The 21,094-nt window shown below is 38.4% G+C and overlaps 1 protein-coding gene across 2 annotated transcripts in view; it reads left to right on the forward strand.

Moving 5' to 3' along the window:
* Nucleotides 1-21,094, forward strand: part of TRPC6 (transient receptor potential cation channel subfamily C member 6) — a 153,958-nt gene that overhangs the window by 123,455 nt on the left and 9,409 nt on the right. For both annotated transcript variants that reach the window (XM_043896421.1, XM_043896496.1), the window contains exons 5-10: nt 430-646; nt 6,951-7,184; nt 9,907-10,171; nt 11,560-11,755; nt 12,544-12,753; nt 14,454-14,528. In XM_043896421.1, the coding sequence (XP_043752356.1) occupies nt 430-646; nt 6,951-7,184; nt 9,907-10,171; nt 11,560-11,755; nt 12,544-12,753; nt 14,454-14,528 (1,197 nt within the window). The remainder of the gene's footprint in view (nt 1-429; nt 647-6,950; nt 7,185-9,906; nt 10,172-11,559; nt 11,756-12,543; nt 12,754-14,453; nt 14,529-21,094) is intronic.

A 21,094-nucleotide genomic window follows, 5' to 3' on the forward strand; every position in this document is an offset into this window, starting at 1 on the left:
CAACCAAAGGTGTATATATGGCAAGGTAGATTCAGTTTAATATTTTCATTGCTTCTTCCTCAACACCTCTTGCCCACTAAATTAGTTTGCTTTTCATGAGTAATTGTGATACTCTGCTCTGCCTTTTGTTATTATACTAATAAAATATTCTGTCAGTATTACATATAATAGTTTAAGAGCTTAAATATCATTTCATAGAAGTGAATGTATTTAACTATCAATCCAGAATATCAGCATATGTAGATGAGCAATGAGACCAAATTTTATATTAGCATAAAGGATTACTTTTCTATTAGCAGTTGTAAGTGTACATAATTATCGTAGAAGAACATTGGACTGCACAGATGTTTGTTCTTGTGTGTACACACGTGTGTTTTACAAAATGCAGAGAACAAAGCTAAAACTTCCCTTCGGTGTGTTTTGTGGCAGATGGGGAAGATAATGCGTGGACCATTCATGAAGTTTGTAGCACACGCAGCCTCCTTCACCATTTTCCTGGGACTGCTAGTCATGAATGCAGCTGACAGATTCGAAGGCACCAAAATCCTTCCTAATGAAACCAGCACAGATCATGCAAAACAGCTGTTCAGGATGAAAACATCCTGCTTCTCATGGATGGAAATGCTCATTATTTCCTGGGTAATAGGTAAAGACTGATTTTCTCTCATTGTTTATTTTTGCAGCCTTAGCAATAGGACTGAGTGACACCTGTTCCCTCACACGTCAGTTATATAAATGTATGCAGCATAATACAATGCTCTGCACAACATGCTTTTGTGTTTTTAAAGTGCAGTTATCTAGGGTTCATGTTCAGTACCACAGTTCTCTCACATGCCACATGCTTTTTAGATTTCCAAGAAACACCCAGGAAGAAAATGAATGGGATAGTATGAATCAAACTCTGCCAGTGATGAAAAACTGCCGTTCATATTTTGGGACAGCTGTGACTTCAAGTTTAAAAATAACCATATGATTTTATGTTGCAATTTAATAGGAATGGAAGGTCCTAGCCACTCACATCTATTGAACATTTGTTATATACCAAGAACTGTTCAGATCATTTTACATACATCACATTACACACTGTCTTTGTGCCTTAGTGGTCTAATCTGTCATATAATAATAACATCTACACTATGGCTTTAGGTCTCCCAGATGGAAAATGAAACAGAGGGAATGCAGTCTTAATTACTATGCTGTCTTTACAATCAGTCATCCATATTGCTTGACATTAAATATAATGCAAATGAAAGATATTTCAATTGGATATTTATAAATGAATAGACTCAGTAGCTATTACCTATTGCGGATAATAATGTGAATAAACTGTAGTCCTTACTGTCAAGGAAGTTAAGTCTGCTGGAGGGGGGCAGGCAGGTCAACAAGTAAGGTCAATAAAGAAAACTATGTGACAAATGATATTACTGAGGAGCTATTAGAGGGTCATGAACATACACAGATTGGGCACCTAAATCTGAGTGGGTGGGATGTGGAAGGGGCAGAGAAGGTCTCCCTAGACAGTACATTAAATCTGAAGATACTGTTGCTGCTGCTGCTAAGTCGCTTCAGTCATGTCCGACTCTGTGCGACCCCGTAGACGGCAGCCCACAAGGTTCCTCTGTCCACGGGATTCTCCAGGCAAGAACACTGGAGCGGGTTGCCATTTCCTTCTCTGGACTTTAAAGATAAGGGCATGTTAATCCTACTGACTGTTTATGGGGAGGTGAGGACCCTACGAGGCATGAGTCAAAGTGTTGAAGGCAAAGATGTGGAACTAGGTCCATACCTGAGACCTCATTGCCAAGTCATGTGTTAGGCTCAGCTATAATGCAGGCGCATTGATGGATGTGAGTGATGGGAGAGAGGGGAGGAGACATGGCCAGAGGATGATTTTCAGCTATTGGTGCTGTGATTCCTCACCTCTCATAAAACACAGTTGGCTGTGAGGTAGAGGGTGGCTTTGAGGCTGAGAGACAACTGAAGTGATCCGTGTGTGGAACATGTGGCCAGAAGTCAGGGAGTGAGGAAAGGACTTGAAAGCTTTGTAAAAGATACTCTTCAAAAAAACCTGGTAATGTATTGCATGTGGAAAGGGAGAACTGTGGATTCTACCTTGGGTTTCAGTGCTGACTGCAAGTCTCTGAGAGGAAGAATACAGAGGGAAGATAAGGATTGAGACCAGGAGAATGAAAAGCTGGTAAGGAAGTTTGGGTTGAGATTGACTTTAAAGTGCCCATGGGATTTCCAGGTGAAGATGTCTACTAAATAATAGAAAATGCAACCCCAGGGAGAAGCCAGGCTGTGGACAAAGTTTCAGCTGTCTCTATGAGGTCCTGGCTATGCAGGAAGTCCTGCAGGGTAGATGTGTGGAGAAGAACGTGAGAAGGGAGCTCAAGGAATCTTAGTCCAAAATCGTCGGCAGTCCGTCAGCTTGGTTCTCCCCCAATGATCTGGAGAAGCATCTGTAGGCGGTTTTATGTCACTTCTGTGGCAGGGCATATCTTCTTGGCTTCCTCATTCTGGGGCTGATAGAATAATCAATTGAAATGTTATGAAGCACTATACAAATTACCGTATGAGCATTTTAAATGCATATGAGGTAATTCAACAGCATTGAGAGTTATTCAAAACTTCTGAATCGCTTCATTTCCTGGTTATGTTCCAAGGAGAAATATAGTGTCTTAACATGTGAATTGCATCACTAAGGTAAATCTTTGATAGAGAAGAGTTTGATTATCCAGTCTTTCTTTTCTAATTTAATTGGTTTGTCTTATGCTATAAAGCTCTAAGAAATATATTACATCTCACTTTGAATATTTGATTTAAAATAAGAATGATCATTTGGACATTGCCTTTATCTCAAGCTAAATGTCTATATGCCATCATATTTTGTGTGTGTTAGTATGTGTGACATACATAATATAGTACTTGGCACACTGGAAATGTTTAATAAATTTCAAATGGCTATGATTATTATTAAAATCTTCCTTAAGAGTTCATATGTTTTATATGGAAGTGGTATTTCCTACTGAAAAGATATTAATCAAGATATGACTCTTTTATTCAAGGTTAAACATTGAAAGGATTTAATTTTATGTGAGGGGATTAGATATATCATTTTATTTTTTCTCTTATTTTAGACTTTCTCTTTTGCATTGGGGCATAGCCAGTTAATAAGGCTGTGACAGTTTCAGGCAAACAGTAAAAGGACTCAGCCGTACATACACACGTATCCGTGTTCATCTTATTCTTTATCAAACATGATTTGCTCTTCTCATACTAATATTTTAATATAAGCATTAGAAGTTTTTCCTTTTTCACTTGGAAACCTAAACCAAGAATGTTAACTTTTAATTGTACCAATAAAAGCATTTTCCTTGGAACAAGGAAAATTCCTTGGCCCAATAACCTTTATATTTGTGATTCGGAGATGATCTCAGTGTTCATTTAAAGGGAAAACAATGAACAACTCAGAATGGACAACTGGTACTTTGTAGCATGTGTTAGACTCCTGGTTCAGTTCTTAACACTGATATTTATTTTTCTTGAGTTTTCTTGAAAGTTGTTGTACCTTCTGGAAATATTATTAATTGGCCTACTTAGGTCAGATGCTAGCTGGTTTGAAGGAAAAGGCTGACATTATTGGTCACAGAAAGCAAATTGATATAATTTTTAGTGAAAAGTTGAAAAGCTGAATGATGGAATCTGCATTCCAGCAGATCCTAACAAGACAGAATGGCGAGCTCAAACCAAGGAGAAATGAGAAGCGTAGCAGGAACACAGGGAGGGGGAGACGTGCTTGGTGACCCTTCACAGGAAAAGGTCTTAAGCAGCAGTTTTAACCTAATGTCCAGTGTGAGCACTGAGGAAGGAAATGCAATGCTGGACTGACTCTTCAACAGAAGGGAAGGACTGCAGGCAAGGGCTGTAATTATGTCCCTGATCCATACTCTGTCTAGACCACAGCTGCAGGCAATTGGCAAAATAGGGAGCATTCCAAGTGGAAAGCCGTCTGAAAAGCGAGTGGCTTCTCCATAGAAAAGCCCTTGTTGGGACTGGAGAAGCTTCCTCTGGAGGGTGGGAGGTAAGGCGGAACCTGGGGATTGTGAAGCCTGAAATTTAGTTTTTTGGAGGGCCCCATTTAGAGAAAAAGAAGACAAACAGAGACCTCAGAGGATCCTGGGCAAATAAGGCATCCTAGAGTTTAAATTTCATTAGCTTCATGGGCACCCCACCTCTGCTCTAGAAGAATAGATTTAATGAGTGCACAGGTGTTTTTGCTTTTTTAAAATTTTGTTTTAAGAAATTTAGAAGTGGAGGGAGCAGATTCATTCCCCTGAGGGCAGAATTAGTACTAACAGGTTCACAGTTAAGGGATACTTTCTGCAAAGTCAACAATGGGATGAGCAGTCTTCAGTAGGAGTAACTCAGGACATATTCAAGCAGAGGCTCGACCTTGTGGAGAAGTTCTCTACTTGTGGAGAAACTGGACTAGATGGAGGATTTTGAACCATGCTTGGCAAAGCCTGGGGATCCCCAGAAAACATAACATGGAAATTCTTCCTTCAAACAGAATGGTTTGCTGTATCTGTTTTATCTTTTAAGCTTTGGGAAGATTATAATTTTTATCAAGAATTGTACCCTTTAAAGAGAGAAGAAGATGGAGGAGAAATGGGAAGCTTTGAAAACAGCTAGACTATATGAGTTTAAAACCCCCAGTAATCCATTTTTCAGCTACTCTAAACTACCCTTGTTTCCTATTGAGGAAGCTGGTGGGAACCCAGGGACAACATCCACACAAAGACTGCCCTCAGATTTTTTCACTTCTGCTCAGTTTGTGTGTGTGTGTGCATGTGTGTGTGCATGAGTGTACACATGCAGTGTTTCCTATTAATAAATTTAATCCACTAAGGTATACATGAATTCAATCCCAGCCTTCTCTAAATTTGGAATAATTTCAAAATAAGTAAGTCGTGTGATACATTGAATGCTGATTTTGAGAAAAGCACAGTTAAGTTGTTGGAAGGGGATTCCTAGGTGGTGCTAGTGGTAAAGAACCTGCCTGCCAATGCAGGAGACACGGGAGACACAGGTTCAATCCCTGGGTTAGGACGATCCCCTGGGGAAGGAAATGGCAACCCACTCCAGTGTTCTTGCCTGGAGAATCCCATGGACAGAGGAGCCTGGCAGGCTGCAGTCTATGGTGTCGAAAAGAGTCAGATACAACTGAAGTGACTTAGCATGCACGCACAAGTTGTTGGAAGAACAGAGAGCATGGCTTTTTAAAACCCCTACAGGGCTCCACAATGATTCACATGGGTTCTGTGATAAAGGTTCATAACAAATATGGGCATTTGGGGAAGGTGATTAGTGGGAGAAAGGGCAGAAGATTAATTTCAATGAGGGGACCCTGGAGACTTCTTGAAGGAAGCAGACTTTGAGGAACTGTTGGGATTCAGGTTGTGTTTCTCCAGATTGCTCTAGGAGGAGACAGGACACCAGAGATTAGGGTATCTTAAAGATAATAGAGGTAAAGTTGCTTCTTTTTAGCAAAGAAAGAAAATATGTGCCAGACATAGAAAATTTGAAATAGTAAATTCTCAATAAAATGAGTTATTTTTTCAAGTGCCAGACACTGTGCTGTGCATTTTTCATTAAGTTACTTAAGTCTCAACCATCCTATGAAGTAGGTACAAACTACTATCATGCCCATTTTGCAAGTTGAGTTTTAGAAAGCTTAAGTAAGTTGCCAAAGATTACACAGCTAACAAATGGATGACTGTGATTGTTCAGTCACCCATCCATGACTGCAGCATGCCAGGCCTCCCTGTCCCTCACCATCTCCCCAAATTTGCCCAACTGTATGTTTATTGCATCAGTGATGCCATGGTGTCTGATTTCAAAACCTAGGCTCCTAAGTAATACACTAAGTTTTAGAGTGGATATGCAACATTAATAATAATTCCACCATGAAGAAACTACTACTACTATGCTCCTGTAATTCCTTCTAGTCTTTTACTATGCTGTTTTAAACATAATATCATAGAATATATAAAATGTTTACTTGGCATGCTTGAATGTTTATGACATAAACATTTCCCATTGTGTATTAGTCTAGGTCCTCCAAGAAGCATATGCAAAGACAGAATTTAACATGCAACAATTTTATTAAGAGAAATTCTATGTGAGAGAAATGGGAGGGAGTTGAAGAAACCTGCAAGTGCTGTAAGACTGTGATGCAAGGTTGATGCTGAGGGCAGGAGAGAGGGAAGGAAAGTAGGACAGAAGCACCCTAGATCTCCATTCTGTCTAAAGAAAGTTTGACAAGGCTGTCAAGAGATCCTTGAGCTGAGGTCAGCCATCGAAGGAGTCCCATGAGTCCCAAGAAGGGGTGCCCTCAGTCATTGGTGAGGAGCAACCCATGCCTCCCATGGGCTTAGGGCAAAAGTGTCTCTAGTTTTCAGAGTGCTCCAGCTTTGGCACATGGCCAGTTAAATTCCCTTATTTGGAGGCCTGTGGGGCACATTCTTGTGGCCACTATTCCATGGTAATTAAAATATCATATGAAATGGCTACATAATAGTCTATTTGTGAAAGTCCCATGATTACTTCTATTTTGAGGATGTTAGTATGGGTGTGTTTACATTTTTTATTATAAAGAATCCTATAATGAACATCTTATGTATAGAATTAATGGATCAAATCATGTTTGCTGCTTGAATGTCCTTAATGAACTTTGTCAAATTGCTTTAAGATAATGTACTGATATTTTTAGACTTGTAGGGACAGGATTTGTAGGGACAGGATAATGATGGCTGAATGTGTAAGATGAGGTCACATTTTGAAGGGTTTTGAATGTCAGCCTGAGCCCTTTTAAATTTGTTTTGTTTTGGTGAAAAACTAAGGCTGGAATGAAATTGGATTGCTATTTTAACCTCTTTCCCATACAGGCATGATATGGGCTGAATGTAAAGAAATTTGGACTCAAGGCCCCAAGGAGTACTTGTTTGAGCTGTGGAATATGCTTGACTTTGGAATGCTGGCAATCTTTGCAGCATCATTCATTGCAAGATTCATGGCGTTCTGGCATGCTTCCAAAGCCCAGAGCATCATTGATGCAAATGATACTTTAAAGGATTTGACAAAAGTCACACTGGGAGACAATGTGAAATACTACAATTTGGGTGAGTTTACAGTACCCAGTCAATATGTTTATAAAATGTAGAATTTATATGATATCATTTGTTTGCAGAATCTTAAAAAAAAATGGTACAAATGAGCCTATTTAAAAAACAGAAATAGAGTCACAGATGTAGAAAAAACAAGCTTATGGTTACCAAGAGGGAAGGGAGGGGAGGAATAAACACAAGGGGGAGGTTGGAAGTGACATATACACACGACTACATATGAAATAGACAACTGATAAGGACCTACTGTAAAGCACAGGGAACTCTACTCAATACTCTGTAATGACCTACATGGGAAAAGAATCTAGAAGAGTGGGTATATGTATATGTATAACTGATTCTCGTTGCTATGTAGCAGAAACTAACACAGCATTGTGAATCAACTATACTCCAATAAAAATTTATTTAAATTTTTGGAATAAAGAAAATGATGAAAGAAAAAAAAAGGAACACATCAGTAGCAGTTTGGTTATTACTCAATTCTCAGAAAAATTATTGGTCAGTTTCCAGCTTCTTCAGATTATCTATATCTTTTATTATGCTTTCTACTTCTTTCCTGATATTTCTTCTGGCAGAAAAGCTCTCAATTATAAGAATCATCTTACTTAATCTCTGGGATTAATTGGCTAACCACCAAACTTCATTGAGAATGCTGGTATTATGTTGTGGATTTATGTTTTTCTTCTTGTCTATTAAAAATAGTACACATTTAAGTACCATTTCTGTCTAAGGCATATAAAGTACTTGAAAAGCAAGGGAATCATCGAAGGCTGCTAATAAATAGTACCCCTTTCTCTCACCCAGACTTTGAACTAGTGCCATGCTGTGTTTAGTCGCTCAGTTGTGTCCAACTCTTTGCAACCCACTGGACTGTAGCCCACCAGGCTCTCTGTCGTGGGATTTTTCAGGAAAGAATAGTGGAGTAGGTTGCCATTTCTTCCTCCAGTGGATCTTCCTGACCCAGGGATAAAACCCACCTGCTGAGCCATTAGGGAAGCCTTTGAACTAGATGAGAAATAAAACAAAGCGCTAACATTAGGTCAAATCATCACCTTTAATACTGACAAAGTTTAGTGTGGATAATACAGTTCTGAGTTTATTAGTCAAGTGGTTCAGTAATACTGAACCCCAGGCTTAGGCAGATGTACCCTCCAATTTCCAGGCAGCCATGGACAGGGCAGTCATTCCTGAAGTGGGTATGTTAGCAGGTATGGTCATGTGAGATTCCTCCATGGAAGATCAGAGGAAAATTCCCAAGGTAAAGAGGACGAAGCCGAGTCAAACATGTTCAGTGTTCCACCCCAGTACAGCAATCAGTGAAGTCACTCTGCCTCCCCAGGAGGAAAGTGACTAGGAGTATCAATAGGTTCAGTTATTTGCTTAGGGGAAATCTCTCCTTGTAGAAACCTAGGGTGGGAAAAACATTCTCTTTGACTACTTACGTCAAGTCCTCCTCTGATAAGATGTCATTTAACATACGGTTGACATCTCTATGAGTTTTATTGGCTGTATCACATAGGGATTTCTTTTTTATTATTTCTCTTTAATATTTTAATACTTGACAATTTTTAGAGCATATGTAGGGCTTTTATACAAGGATATATTATATAGCACAGGGAATACAGCCATTATTTTATAAGAAAAATTTTAATATATGGAATTTTACAAGTCAAAGTATTTATATACTGTACTAATATTCAAAGTGCTATATAAAAAGAAACTGCTTTTATTACTTTATTGTTCCTAATTCTACTTCTCAGCAAATAAGCAAATACAAATTTATAATTATATTTTCCCTCTCTGTTACACACTGCTTTGCATTTTTCTTCATAATGGCTTTTTAATTAGATTTTTGATGTTCTGATGTAATAATGTCAGAAAAATTCATAAATGAATAATTACTACATTCTATGATAAAAATAGACTTGAATGACCAATATAAATGACCTTAGTAAGTTTAAATAACTACAAGTATTGCATAGGCCCCAAATTACTTTATAGTGTAATTATAGTTTAAGACTAAATAATGATATCATTTACTAGGACCTTATTTTCTTTTATTATAGTTTAAGATTAAATAGTAAATGCTACTATTTAGCTAGTGCCAAGCACTTTCTAAACACTGAATGTATGTTGACTTACTAAATTCTCACAACAGATGATAGATAGAAGCAGTATGTAATTTTTAAAGATGGGAAAATAAAACTATTAATAAGATAAATAATTTGTACTAGTTCTTCTAGTTAATTTTAGATAGATAGATGCATGCAGGAATGTGTGGTAAGTCGCTTGAATCGTGTCCAACTCTCAGCGACCCTACAGACTATAGCCCACCACTCTCCTGTCCATGGAGTTCTCTAGGCAAGAATATTGGAGTGGTTACATATGACAAGTCCATAGTTTGTACTCTCAACCATTATGCTATACCATTATGGAAAACTGCCAGCAAACCAGGGGGATAATTTTCTTTGTAAATTCAGAACCTGACACTTAAAGAAGTTTCATCAGGAACTGGATTGCTAATGTAATTATATTTCTATCCCAGAAAAGAAGTTACCTAAGTAAAAAGTTTCCTTCTCCAGGAAGGACCTTCCTGACCCAGGGATCAAACCCGGGTCTCCTGCAATGCAGAGATTCTTTACCATCTGAGCTACCAGGGAAGCCCCAAGTAAAAAATGTAAATAAACTCACCATAACTTTTGTCTTTCCTTCCTCCTAGCCAGGATAAAGTGGGACCCCTCTGATCCTCAAATTATATCTGAAGGTCTTTATGCAATTGCTGTAGTTTTAAGTTTCTCCAGAATAGCCTACATTTTACCAGCAAATGAAAGCTTTGGACCTCTGCAGATATCACTTGGAAGAACAGTAAAAGATATCTTCAAGTTCATGGTCATATTCATCATGGTGTTTGTGGCCTTTATGATTGGAATGTTCAACCTCTATTCCTACTACATTGGTGCGAAGCAAAATGAAGCCTTCACAACGTAGGTGATTTTGGTTCTTTTAATCATGATGATTGTCAATTAAACTCTAGCCTAATAATGTTCATATGCAACAGTGGGATAAATAATGTTTTAGTAAAGACTTTATTTCCAGTTACTCTTTAGCATTATGAGATAAGTTTTAAATGTGTTGTAAGAACTCAACAATGTGGGCAACCCTTCTAATAGTGAGTAATAATAGTTAACAATTTTAGGGCCAGGAGCTACCTCACACACACCATCTGATCATTTCTGTTTCACACAAAAAGGAACTGAAGCTCAGGGAAGTTAAATGACACGCTAAACGCCTCATAGCTGCTAGTATGTAGAAAAGCCAGTACATAGTCCCTTGTCCACTGACTCTAGCATCTGGGCTCTTCACTTCTGTGTCCTGCTCAGTTCAGATTCATGGGGCCCCACGAGAATGGCTGCTTCCAAAAGCAATCTGAGTTACCAGCAGTGACAAGAGTTTTAACTTATGTTCACCATGGACACATGTGTTTTTTATAAAGTGTGTTTGGAATACATTACTCAAATATTAGATATTCAGGTATACTTTGGACACGTGATGCAAAGAGCTGACTCATTGGAAAAGACCTTGATGCTGGGAAAGATTGATGGCATCACTGATTCCATGGATATGAGTTTGAGCAAACGCTGGGAGATAGTGAAGGACAGGGAAGCCTGGCATGCACAGTCCATGGGGTCACAAAGAGTCGGACATGACCAAGCAACTGAAGAAACAACAAAAAAATGTTACAATGAAAAGTATTGATGGAAGCATAACCTATATTCATATTCCTGTAAAGTTCAGTTTGTCAGAGAAACTGAACCACCTGACCTAAGCAAAGGAACTTCATTTTGGTCAATAATTATGCCTAAAGCATTGAAATTCCTAAGACATGTCAGTGACTTTAGTAACACTGACTATGTTTATATTGTCATATTTTCCTTAAGACACCTTAAGACATATACTATTATCTATTTATTGGATATTAGAAGTGTAGATGAGCGGAAACACAAAAGGACTATAAAAGATTACATTATTTTTATTAAGTAATACAGTTAATATTTCCTTTACCAAACCTATGGATTATTTAAATGTTAATATCTGTGGTTTGAAGTTATGTTAGCATTTATTGAGCACTTATTACGTGCCAGATAGTGAGTTGTGTGCTTCATATGCAAAATATTCCCTTATCCATGCAACAATCCTGGAAATAGTTATTGTCCCATTTTATAAAAAACAAAACTGAGGCTCAGGGAAGTAAAGAATTTTCTCATGAATATCTAATAATTTTCAGACATTAAATCAGCTTGCTTTTATTATGGTATCATTGTCATTCATTTGTATGCTTTATCATTTCCTTTATTTCCTTCTTTTTACCCAGAGTGGAAGAGAGTTTTAAGACACTGTTTTGGGCTATATTTGGACTTTCTGAAGTGAAATCAGTGGTCATCAACTATAATCACAAATTCATTGAAAACATCGGTTATGTTCTTTATGGAGTCTATAATGTTACGATGGTCATTGTTTTGCTAAATATGTTAATTGCAATGATCAACAGTTCATTCCAGGAAATTGAGGTATAATCTCTATACATTTGTATACTATGTGGTATATGTTTTAACTATTCCAGGGATCAGCTCAGCAATAGTAGTGATAATATAGACTACTTTCTATCTGTTCTTGCCCTTTTTATATGCTTCTTTATATATTTTATAGAAAATTTATACTTTTTATGTTCTTTATATGTAGTAATCTAGACAATCTTAATCCTTTGCTTCCAAGCACAACATCTATGGGTGTGGTGGGATAGTAAGGAATAAGGATGAGAAATGTTGTATGATTTGGTATTATTATTTATAAATTCTTAGAAACACTATATCAGCATGAATTTATATTTCATTCAAAAATTATTGCTCATGAATGCCACTATTTTCCAAATATTGCTTTGAGTGATGTTCAAAACTGACCCTTTCTCAAATTTAGAGTGATTTTTATTCCAGGAATCTTTTGGTCTGTGTCCCACATTCATCAAAGCAGTGATCTGTTGCAAAATATAAGAGTGAATAATTTTTCATAGTGTTTTTCAGAATATAGGAAATAGATTTATAACTTTCAGTGTATTTATAAATACATGCAAGTTTTGAGATCTGTAGATCTTTAAGAATGATAAAAATTTAAGTAAATTTTCCTAAATTTTCTTTCCTAAGAGTGTGAGTAGTACCTTAACATGTCTGAGACTATCTTGGGGTAGTGTTTGGGGCCTCAGGTTGTTGTAGGTGACATTACTTCCATCTAGCCACACAGTGTCAGAAGCGTCCCAGTAATTGTGCATTTCCTTGCTGACCTGTCATATTTATTTGTATAGGATGATGCTGATGTGGAATGGAAATTTGCAAGGGCCAAGCTTTGGTTTTCTTACTTTGAGGAGGGAAGAACTCTTCCTGTTCCCTTCAACCTGGTGCCAAGTCCAAAGTCCCTGTTTTATCTTTTATTGAGGCTTAAAAAATGGATTTCTGAATTGTTCCAAGGCCATAAAAAAGGTTTCCAGGAGCAGGAGGATGCAGAAATGAACAAGGTGATTTCACTTCATAATCTGAAATTATGTTTTTAAACCAAAACCGTGATAAGCACGATACCACATCCCTTTATAAAGAAGCAGTTTGTGATGACATGCCCATCCATTCCCAAATGTAATCACTTAGCTCAGAGCAGTCCTTTGACTTTACATTTTTTGCTAAAAAATATAAGAAAAATCCATGAAATGTAGCTAGAATAATGTGTCACATTATCCAGAATGGGTATTAAAAGGGAGAGCTATTCTGGGGCATGTTTTTGCTGTTGTAGCTACATATCCCTCACTCTGCCTTCACTTTTTACAGCTGGGTATAGTTATATACCTCAGTTTATGCAGCTTCAGTTTTTTCACCTTCAGCTTATACAGCTAGCTGATTATGACTTCGGGGACTCTGACAGACTCTTAAGTAAGTTCTACACTGAGAATTTCAGAAATCAGTTGCTTACATGTACTATGGGGGATGAGGCTTGGCATTACATAGTTCAAGAAAGATATATCTGAGGGTACTAAGTGGAAACAGTAATCTCATGAAGCAGGGCCCTCTTAAGCGTCCGTGGAAGTGATCTGTCTGGTGCCCAGGTGGAGGAGTAGAGCCATCCCAGAGGGTGAAGGAATGTGTGGAGCACGTGGAACGCTCTGGGAGTGCGTGCGGGTGGGGAGGCTATTCTCTGCCAGGAGTTCCGAGGGGACAGAACTCTGCATCCAGGAGCAGCACAGAGACTAGATGCCGCCAGAGGGGGCCAGGAGGCAGACAGGTTTGGATACTGCGCCACAGATAAGGACGTGGCCGAGTCGGCTGCTTCTAGAAGGAAGGCTGAAGGGGAATACAGTGAATATTTTTTATAATTCCCAATTTTAATGAGGAAACACATTTGTTTTTTTTTTTTATTCAAATATAGGAAAAGAGGCCATGTGCAAAAGTTGTGAAGTTTAGCTGTATGTTTGGGAAAAAGAAAAAACAAACAAACCAAGATCTGTCCAACAGAATGGTGGGCTCTTATGAAATAGTCATTCCCTATCATTTTAAGTAATCAATAAATGCTAGATGGCCAATATTAGGATTTTATAGATTTTCTGCACTGGGTGGGCAGCTGAGCCAAATAATCATAATGGTCCCTTACAGTTATAAGGTTCTATTATTGAATAAAAGGGAAACATTTTAATTCCTGTTGGGTTTGCGTCTTACTACTTGGGATTCTCAAGTTAAGCTCGCTGAGCTCCAGTTTTCTCACCTGTAACACGGGAATTACAGTTATATCCATGTCATGCAAATCAAATCAGATAAATACGTGACAGTGCTCTGAGAATCCTTAAGCTTTCTTTAAATGTATGATGATTATTTTGGATAGGAATTTTGGAAAAAATATGTGATCTTTGGTGCTCTCCCAGATGTATCCCTTACAGAACTCAGTGGGTTGAATAGCAAAAATTTCCCTCACCTTACTCCATGTTACTAAGCATGTAGCTCTTAGTAACATGTGGTTAAAACTGCAACCCCAGACAATTCAGTGTCCAAACGAAATGTCCGAGTATTCACCCAAGGGAAGACCCTAGTAAGAATATGTTCCTCTCAAAGAAACTTGCTGGAGGGTTAGACCAGATGGCTTTTAGAATATGGGATGAAGGAAGAGTGAAATTCATTTTACAGTTCTCAATGTATAATTAGTGATTGTACTCATTTTACTCTCTATCTTTAAAAGAGAAATGAAGAAAAGAAATTTGGAATTTTGGGAAGTCATGAAGACCTTTCAAAATTATCACTTGACAGAAAACAGGTAAGATCACATTTGAAAATATGGAGCCACACTTATGATCTGGCTTATCTTCTCAGAGAGAAGGACAAATATTCAGAAGCAATTTTAAGAAACAGTAGACACATTAAAGAATTAACAATTTGGCAGTGCTCAAAGAATCTGTTATTGAGAAGTGAAAACAAGCCTGTGTCCAGTGCATCAGCAAAAAGAATTCCATGGCTGTTTAAGGCAGATATTAAACATATATTGGGAGTACTTTGGGGTGATGAAATATAGAATTGTGATGTAGAGAAGGAAAAATTAAAACAATAGAGGAACCTGTCAGGGACCTGATGGAGATATAATTAATTTAATTCTCCACAGCTCAGGTGGCGATTATGCACACCGAGCAGAGCCCCATTATTTGTCAGTAATCGAGAAGTTGTCACAAGAGGCTCCCTGAGAATTCAGTGGCTGCTCCAGTCAGCACAGTTTATAATGAGCAGTGTACCCGAGAGCTACCTCAGCTCCCTAATTTGGAGTGGCAGAATCCCTCATGATGAGGACTTTGGCTTTGTTCTGGCAGCAGGCACATAGTAGGGGCACAAGGTAGAAGGAAATTATGCGTGAACTAATTAGGAGAAGAGCAATGTCTTAGGTGGGACTTGCATTCAGTTGCACATAATAATAATAAAAAAAAAACATGGCGATTTAAGCAAGACAGTTGTTTTCTCCCCTCTCATTTAACTCTCCAGAGTTGGCAGTACAGGGTTCTTGTCAGGAGTGAGTCTCTGTGATTCCCCTGGATATTTTTATCATAGTCAAATGTAAGATGACACCTTTACCTCCAGACATCACACCCACTATTCAGACATGAAGAAGCAAGGGAGCAGAGGAAAAGCTGAACACCAGAGGAATCGGTCACCACCCTCAGAAGTGCCTCCCAACAACCTCTGTTACTATATCTCATTAGCCAGAGCTCTGTTCCAGGGCCACCACATGCAACACAAACGCCAAGGAGGGTTGCGATTTTGTTTTGTTTTTAAGCCAAGTGTGTTACCGCCCCTAGCAAAATAGGAATACTCTTAAGTATTGATATAGTATTGATATAGTGAGAGCATTGAACTAAGTAGTCAGAAGATTAAGATCTCATCTCATCTCTGCCACTTTAGCAATTCATTTAACTTCTCTGAACCTTCTCTGAACCTCTGATCAAGTTGTACAACCCATCACACAAAATCGTTGGGAGGATTCAGTTGAAGCTTTGTAAATCACAAACACTAGTAGGTACCTGTTACAGAGAAGCAGCTTTTGTCCTTTGGTTATAATTAACTCAATAAAATTTTTCAAAAAAATAGGTCAGTGGAAGTTGGATTTGGGGCTTCCCAAGTCATGTTATCCTTTTAACATGACTTGGATTGCTTTCTGCTTTCCAGTGGCATATATTTCAACCCCAGATTAAAATAAACTCTTTAAGATCAATACAAAGCCTCTGGTGTCTGACCGTAGTAGTGGATCAATAAAATGTTGACTCCAGTGTCAGCTGAACCTTCTGGTGTGTGCGTGCTAAGTTGCTTCAGCAGTGTTCAACTCTGTGCATCCCTGTTTCCTGCAGCCCGCCAGGCTCCTCTGTCCATGGGGATTCTCTGGGGAATCCCAGCCCCTTTGTTGGGTCCTTCTCCCAGGAATCTTCTGACCTAGGGATCGAACCCAGGTCGCCTGCATTCCAGGCAGATTCTTTACCTTCCAAGTCACCAGGGAGGCCACCAAGGAACCTTCTAGAGTGACTGTTTATTTTGGCAACCATGGAGATGTATGGCTTGTGTCTTCTTTCAAGAGAGAACCTGCTTCGGGGAGCTCTGTCAGCTGGCAGCCTCCTGCTGCAGCCTCTTTGGGGTACCTTCAGCTTTCCCACCACGGTCATGCTTTTTGGGTCCTGGGTATTTCTTGCCAGCACAAGACCTCTTGGGGCACTCTGTGCCCAGCTTTCTCCATCTTCCTACCTCTCCCTCTTTCACAAGTGAGCCAAGCCTCATGGTCTGGAAGCTTTTTCTGCCATCTGCTCACACTTCTCAGTATCTTTCAGAGGCATGATTCTGAACACATTTCATATTCCTGAGTTTGTCTTGACATTTGATTCCCAGAGGACCAAACCAACACAGATGTCTATTTCCCCTTGCCATGTAAGCTTATGATGAACAAGACTAGGCACGTTTCACGTAGCGTGCTTTAGCATGATACATTAATGATATTCCCGAGAAAATGTTTTTTAAAGCGACCATTTGTAGTTCCATTTATTTTTGCCTGTTGTTGATGAGGCGAACTCCTATTGGAACATGTTTGACGCTGTCATGTACTAAGAAAAACTCTCATGGCGTGTTTTCCCTTACTCATTTTGTGTCGCTTTTGCTCACTTCTTCATGAAGTCGATGTTTACTTTCTATTTCTCTCGGGTCTTCTTTCTGACTCCTTGAAGGTTAAAGTGGTTAGGTCACATGAACATTCCTTCACATCTTCTTCCTGCATATCTCCTCCACGTAAACTATAGAAATCAGTCAGATGAGCCATATAACAATACTTTTAGAAACAAAGTAAGCATTCGTTCTCTTTAGTCATAGCTTTTATTTTTTTGTGTGCTTTCTTTTTTTTTTTTCATTTATTTTTATTAGTTGGAGGCTAATTACTTTACAATATTGTAGTGGTTTTTGTCATACATTGACATGAATTAGCCATGGATTTACATGTATTCCCCATCCCGATCCCCCCTCCCACCTCCCTCTCCACCCGATCCCTCTGGGTCTTCCCAGTGCACCAGGTCTGAGCACTTGTCTCATGCATCCAACCTGGGCTGGTGATCTGTTTCACTATAGACAATATATATGTTTCGATGCTGTTCTCTTGAAACATCCCACCCTCGCCTTCTCCCACAGAGTCCAAAAGTCTGTTCTGTACATCTGTGTCTCTTTTTCTGTTTTGCATATAGGGTTATCATTACCATCTTTCTAAATTCCATATATATGTGTTAGTATGCTGTAATGTTCTGTATCTTCCTGGCTTACTTCACTCTGTATAATGGGCTCCAATTTCATCCATCTCATTAGAACTGATTCAAATGAATTCTTTTTAATGGCTGAGTAATATTCCATGGTATATATGTACCACAGCTTCCTTATCCATTCATCTGCTGATGGGCATCTAGGTTGCTTCCATGTCTTGGCTATTATAAACAGTGCTGCGATGAACATTGGGGTGCACGTGTCTCTTTCAGATCTGGTTTCCTCAGTGTGTATGCCCAGAAGTGGGATTGCTGGGTCATATGACAGTTCTATTTCCAGTTTTTTAAGGAATCTCCACACTGTTCTCCATAGCGGCTGTACTAGTTTGCATTCCCACCAAGAGTGTAAGAGGGTTCCCTTTTCTCCACACCCTCTCCAGCATTTATTGCTTGTAGACTTTTGGATAGCAGCCATCCTGACTGGCGTGTAATGTGGTACCTCATTGTGGTTTTGATTTGCATTTCTCTGATAATGAGTGATGTTGCACATCTTTTCATGTGTTTGTCTTCTTTGGAGAAAGGTCTGTTTAGTTCTTTGGCCCATTTTTTGATTGGGTCATTTATTTTTCTGGAGTTGAGCTGCAGGAGTTGCTTGTATATTTTTGAGATTAATCCTTTGTCAGTTGCTTCGTTTGCTATTATTTTCTCCCAATCTGATGGCTGTCTTTTCACCTTTCTTATAGTGTCCTTTGTTGTGCAAAAGCTTTTAAGTTTCATTAGGTCCCATTTGTTTAGTTTTGCTTTTGTTTCTAATATTCTGGGATGTGGGTCATAGAGGATCCTGCTGTGATTTATGTCAGAGAGTGTTTTGCATATGTTCTTCTCTAGGAGTTTTATAGTTTCTGGTCTTACATTTAGATCTTTAATCCATTTTGAGTTTATTTTTGTGTATGGTGTTAGAAGGTGTTCTAGTTTCATTCTTTTACAGGTGGTTGACCAGTTTTCCCAGCACCACTTGTTAAAGAGGTTGTCTTTTTTCCCCTGTATATCCTTGCCTCCTTTGTCGAAGATAAGGTGTCCATAGGTTCGTGGATTTATCTTAGTCATTGCTTTTAATTCTGTCACTCACTTTGGTGGTCTCTAGCATTAGCTTTTCAGACATAGAGTCTGAAAGGACAGCATACATTCAGTCTCTGCTGTACTGTATTACATATGTAAACCTGAAATGCCAAATAGCTTCTTGAATATCTGCTCTGTTTCAGTTCTAGAACAGATCACCTTCAAGTGTCAGTTTCAGAGCAGGTTTCACGAGACCCAGGCCATAGGCCAGAGTGGAGCCTAAAGATGTTATCTTAGCATTTTGGGTCCATTCTGCACTATATTGAATGAGACGTGTAGATTTTTTTCATCAGTTACATATCCAAGAACTATGTCCTTTAGCTTTCAATTAGGTCAGAGGCTATCTTTTTAGTCATCTGATGAAACAGTTATATAATATAGTGGTTCCAAGTATAATCACCAGGGTCATTTTGCCAGAAGAATTTGTGCAAATTACCCATCCTTTGCTCTAGAGCTATCAAGTTAAAATCTCTGGCCATGGGACCTGGAAATGTGTATTTCATTAAGTCCTTAAGAGAGTCTAATGCTCATCTGTGTGTGGGAATCATTGAATATTTCGTTGCCTGAATGCCTTAGTCATGGACACATAAGTGAAAAGCAATATTCAGCGAAGTAGCTCCAAGAAAAAAAAAAAACACACACACACAAAAAAACAGATTCAAACTAATCATGAGACAGGTCTAAAGACACAGAGTAGATATTTACCCTTCTATACAGTAAAAATAGTTGTTAACACTTGTATAACATCAACTGTATGTCAAGCTACATATTCTACAGCACTTATCTCTTTAATCCTCACATTAGTTCTAAGATGTAGGTAATATTATTTTTCCTATTTTATACATGAGAAACCTGCGGATAACAAAAGTGAAATGAATTGCTGAAAGTCCCATTTCAGACACGTGCCAGAGCCAGAATTCAAATCCACATCTACTTGATTCCAAAGTAAGAGTTTTTACAAGCACTGTACCACATGGCTTCCTTCCCACACTTCAGCACCCACTGCTGACTGATTATATTGCCTATACCTTTTCAATTCATTGCTTTGATCCCAGCCTTATTAGACCCTTCAATGCTTGTGGAGAATGGGAAACTCTCAGAACTGTTGCTATGTCCAAACATAAAAAATTCCAAAGACTGAAGCTTGCTTGTTCCACTTAATAAATAACAGTTATTTAGTATTCCTCACTCCCATCCTACAGTGAAGCTGCAGCAAGATGAAAAATGCTAATATCAAACTAATTACTAGGAAGTGAAAGAAAGACAACATAAAGAATGCAGGAAATGTGGTAGAAAGTATGAAAAAAAGGAGCAGGCGGTGCTTCCTTCAGAACTGGAGTGTATATTTGCATATTAGTCAGGTACAGAGCTCACACCCAATCATTCCTGCTTCCACTCACCAAACCCCCTTCCTCACTCCCATCACATATTATATATCAGTCTCATCTGTAAATGTCCAAATCACTAAGGTTTAAATGCTATTCATATTGCCCGCTGAATTGCTTTGACTTCTCAGTCTATTTTAGTGGCCATACATCAAAACAAATATAAATTAGAATTTTCTGCCACCAAGTGGTTAAAATGCTTCTTTGCACCATTAGGTACATTTCTTCTTACATATTACTCCTTGGGACTATTAAATTTTTAAATATGTGTTTGTTGAATACCTACTACGTATTAGAAACTGATTAGAAATTTTTGCTGTATAGATTTCCATTCAAATTCATATTGCAGATTTAGAGCAGAACTCATCACATAAAAAAGATCCAAGTGGATTTATTACTGTTTAGTCAGGTGCCATTTAATTATATCAGTGGTTCCCAGTGATATCTGATTTTTATTCCACATGACCAGCAGTCTACGGTGCATTTGTAATACCTGGAGACAGGTTTGGTTGTCAAAACTAGTGATGGATCCTATTATTGGCATCGAGGGGTGAAGACCAGGGATACTGGCAAACATTATACAATGCACTAGAAGACCCCCACAGTAAGGAATTGCCCAACCCATAAATGAAATGAAATGGGAGCACTGAACATGAAATAGAAAAAGTGAAACAGACTAGATAAAAGTAAAAGATCAAATTAAAAACCTTGTTTTTAAACATGGCTGCTCATTGGAATTACATCTGGAGCTTTGGAGCAAAAAACAATACCTGGGTATTTGTAGTTTTCAAAAAATTCCAATGTGCATCTGGATTTTAAAAAGTGATTACAGATTTTTATATTAAATGGCAGTGTTGGTGATATAAAATTCTATTATTTTCTGTTACAAATATTTTCTAATTTTCCTTGTAATGGCTTCTTAGATACACCCGTCATTGAAAAGTGGAGATTTAATTTTCAAATACATGGAATTTTTAAAGTAAAAAAAATTACTCAGCCCAAAGTGTCAAAAATGTTGCAGCTGAGAAATGCCAGACTCTGCCCACTGGGTACATGCAAAGGGAAGCCATGTGTTATGCTAGGACTGTATGGCACCCTGTAGATCTACA

The sequence above is a fragment of the Cervus elaphus genome, chromosome 1, assembly GCF_910594005.1.
Source record: "Cervus elaphus chromosome 1, mCerEla1.1, whole genome shotgun sequence".
Taxonomy (NCBI): domain Eukaryota; kingdom Metazoa; phylum Chordata; class Mammalia; order Artiodactyla; family Cervidae; genus Cervus; species Cervus elaphus.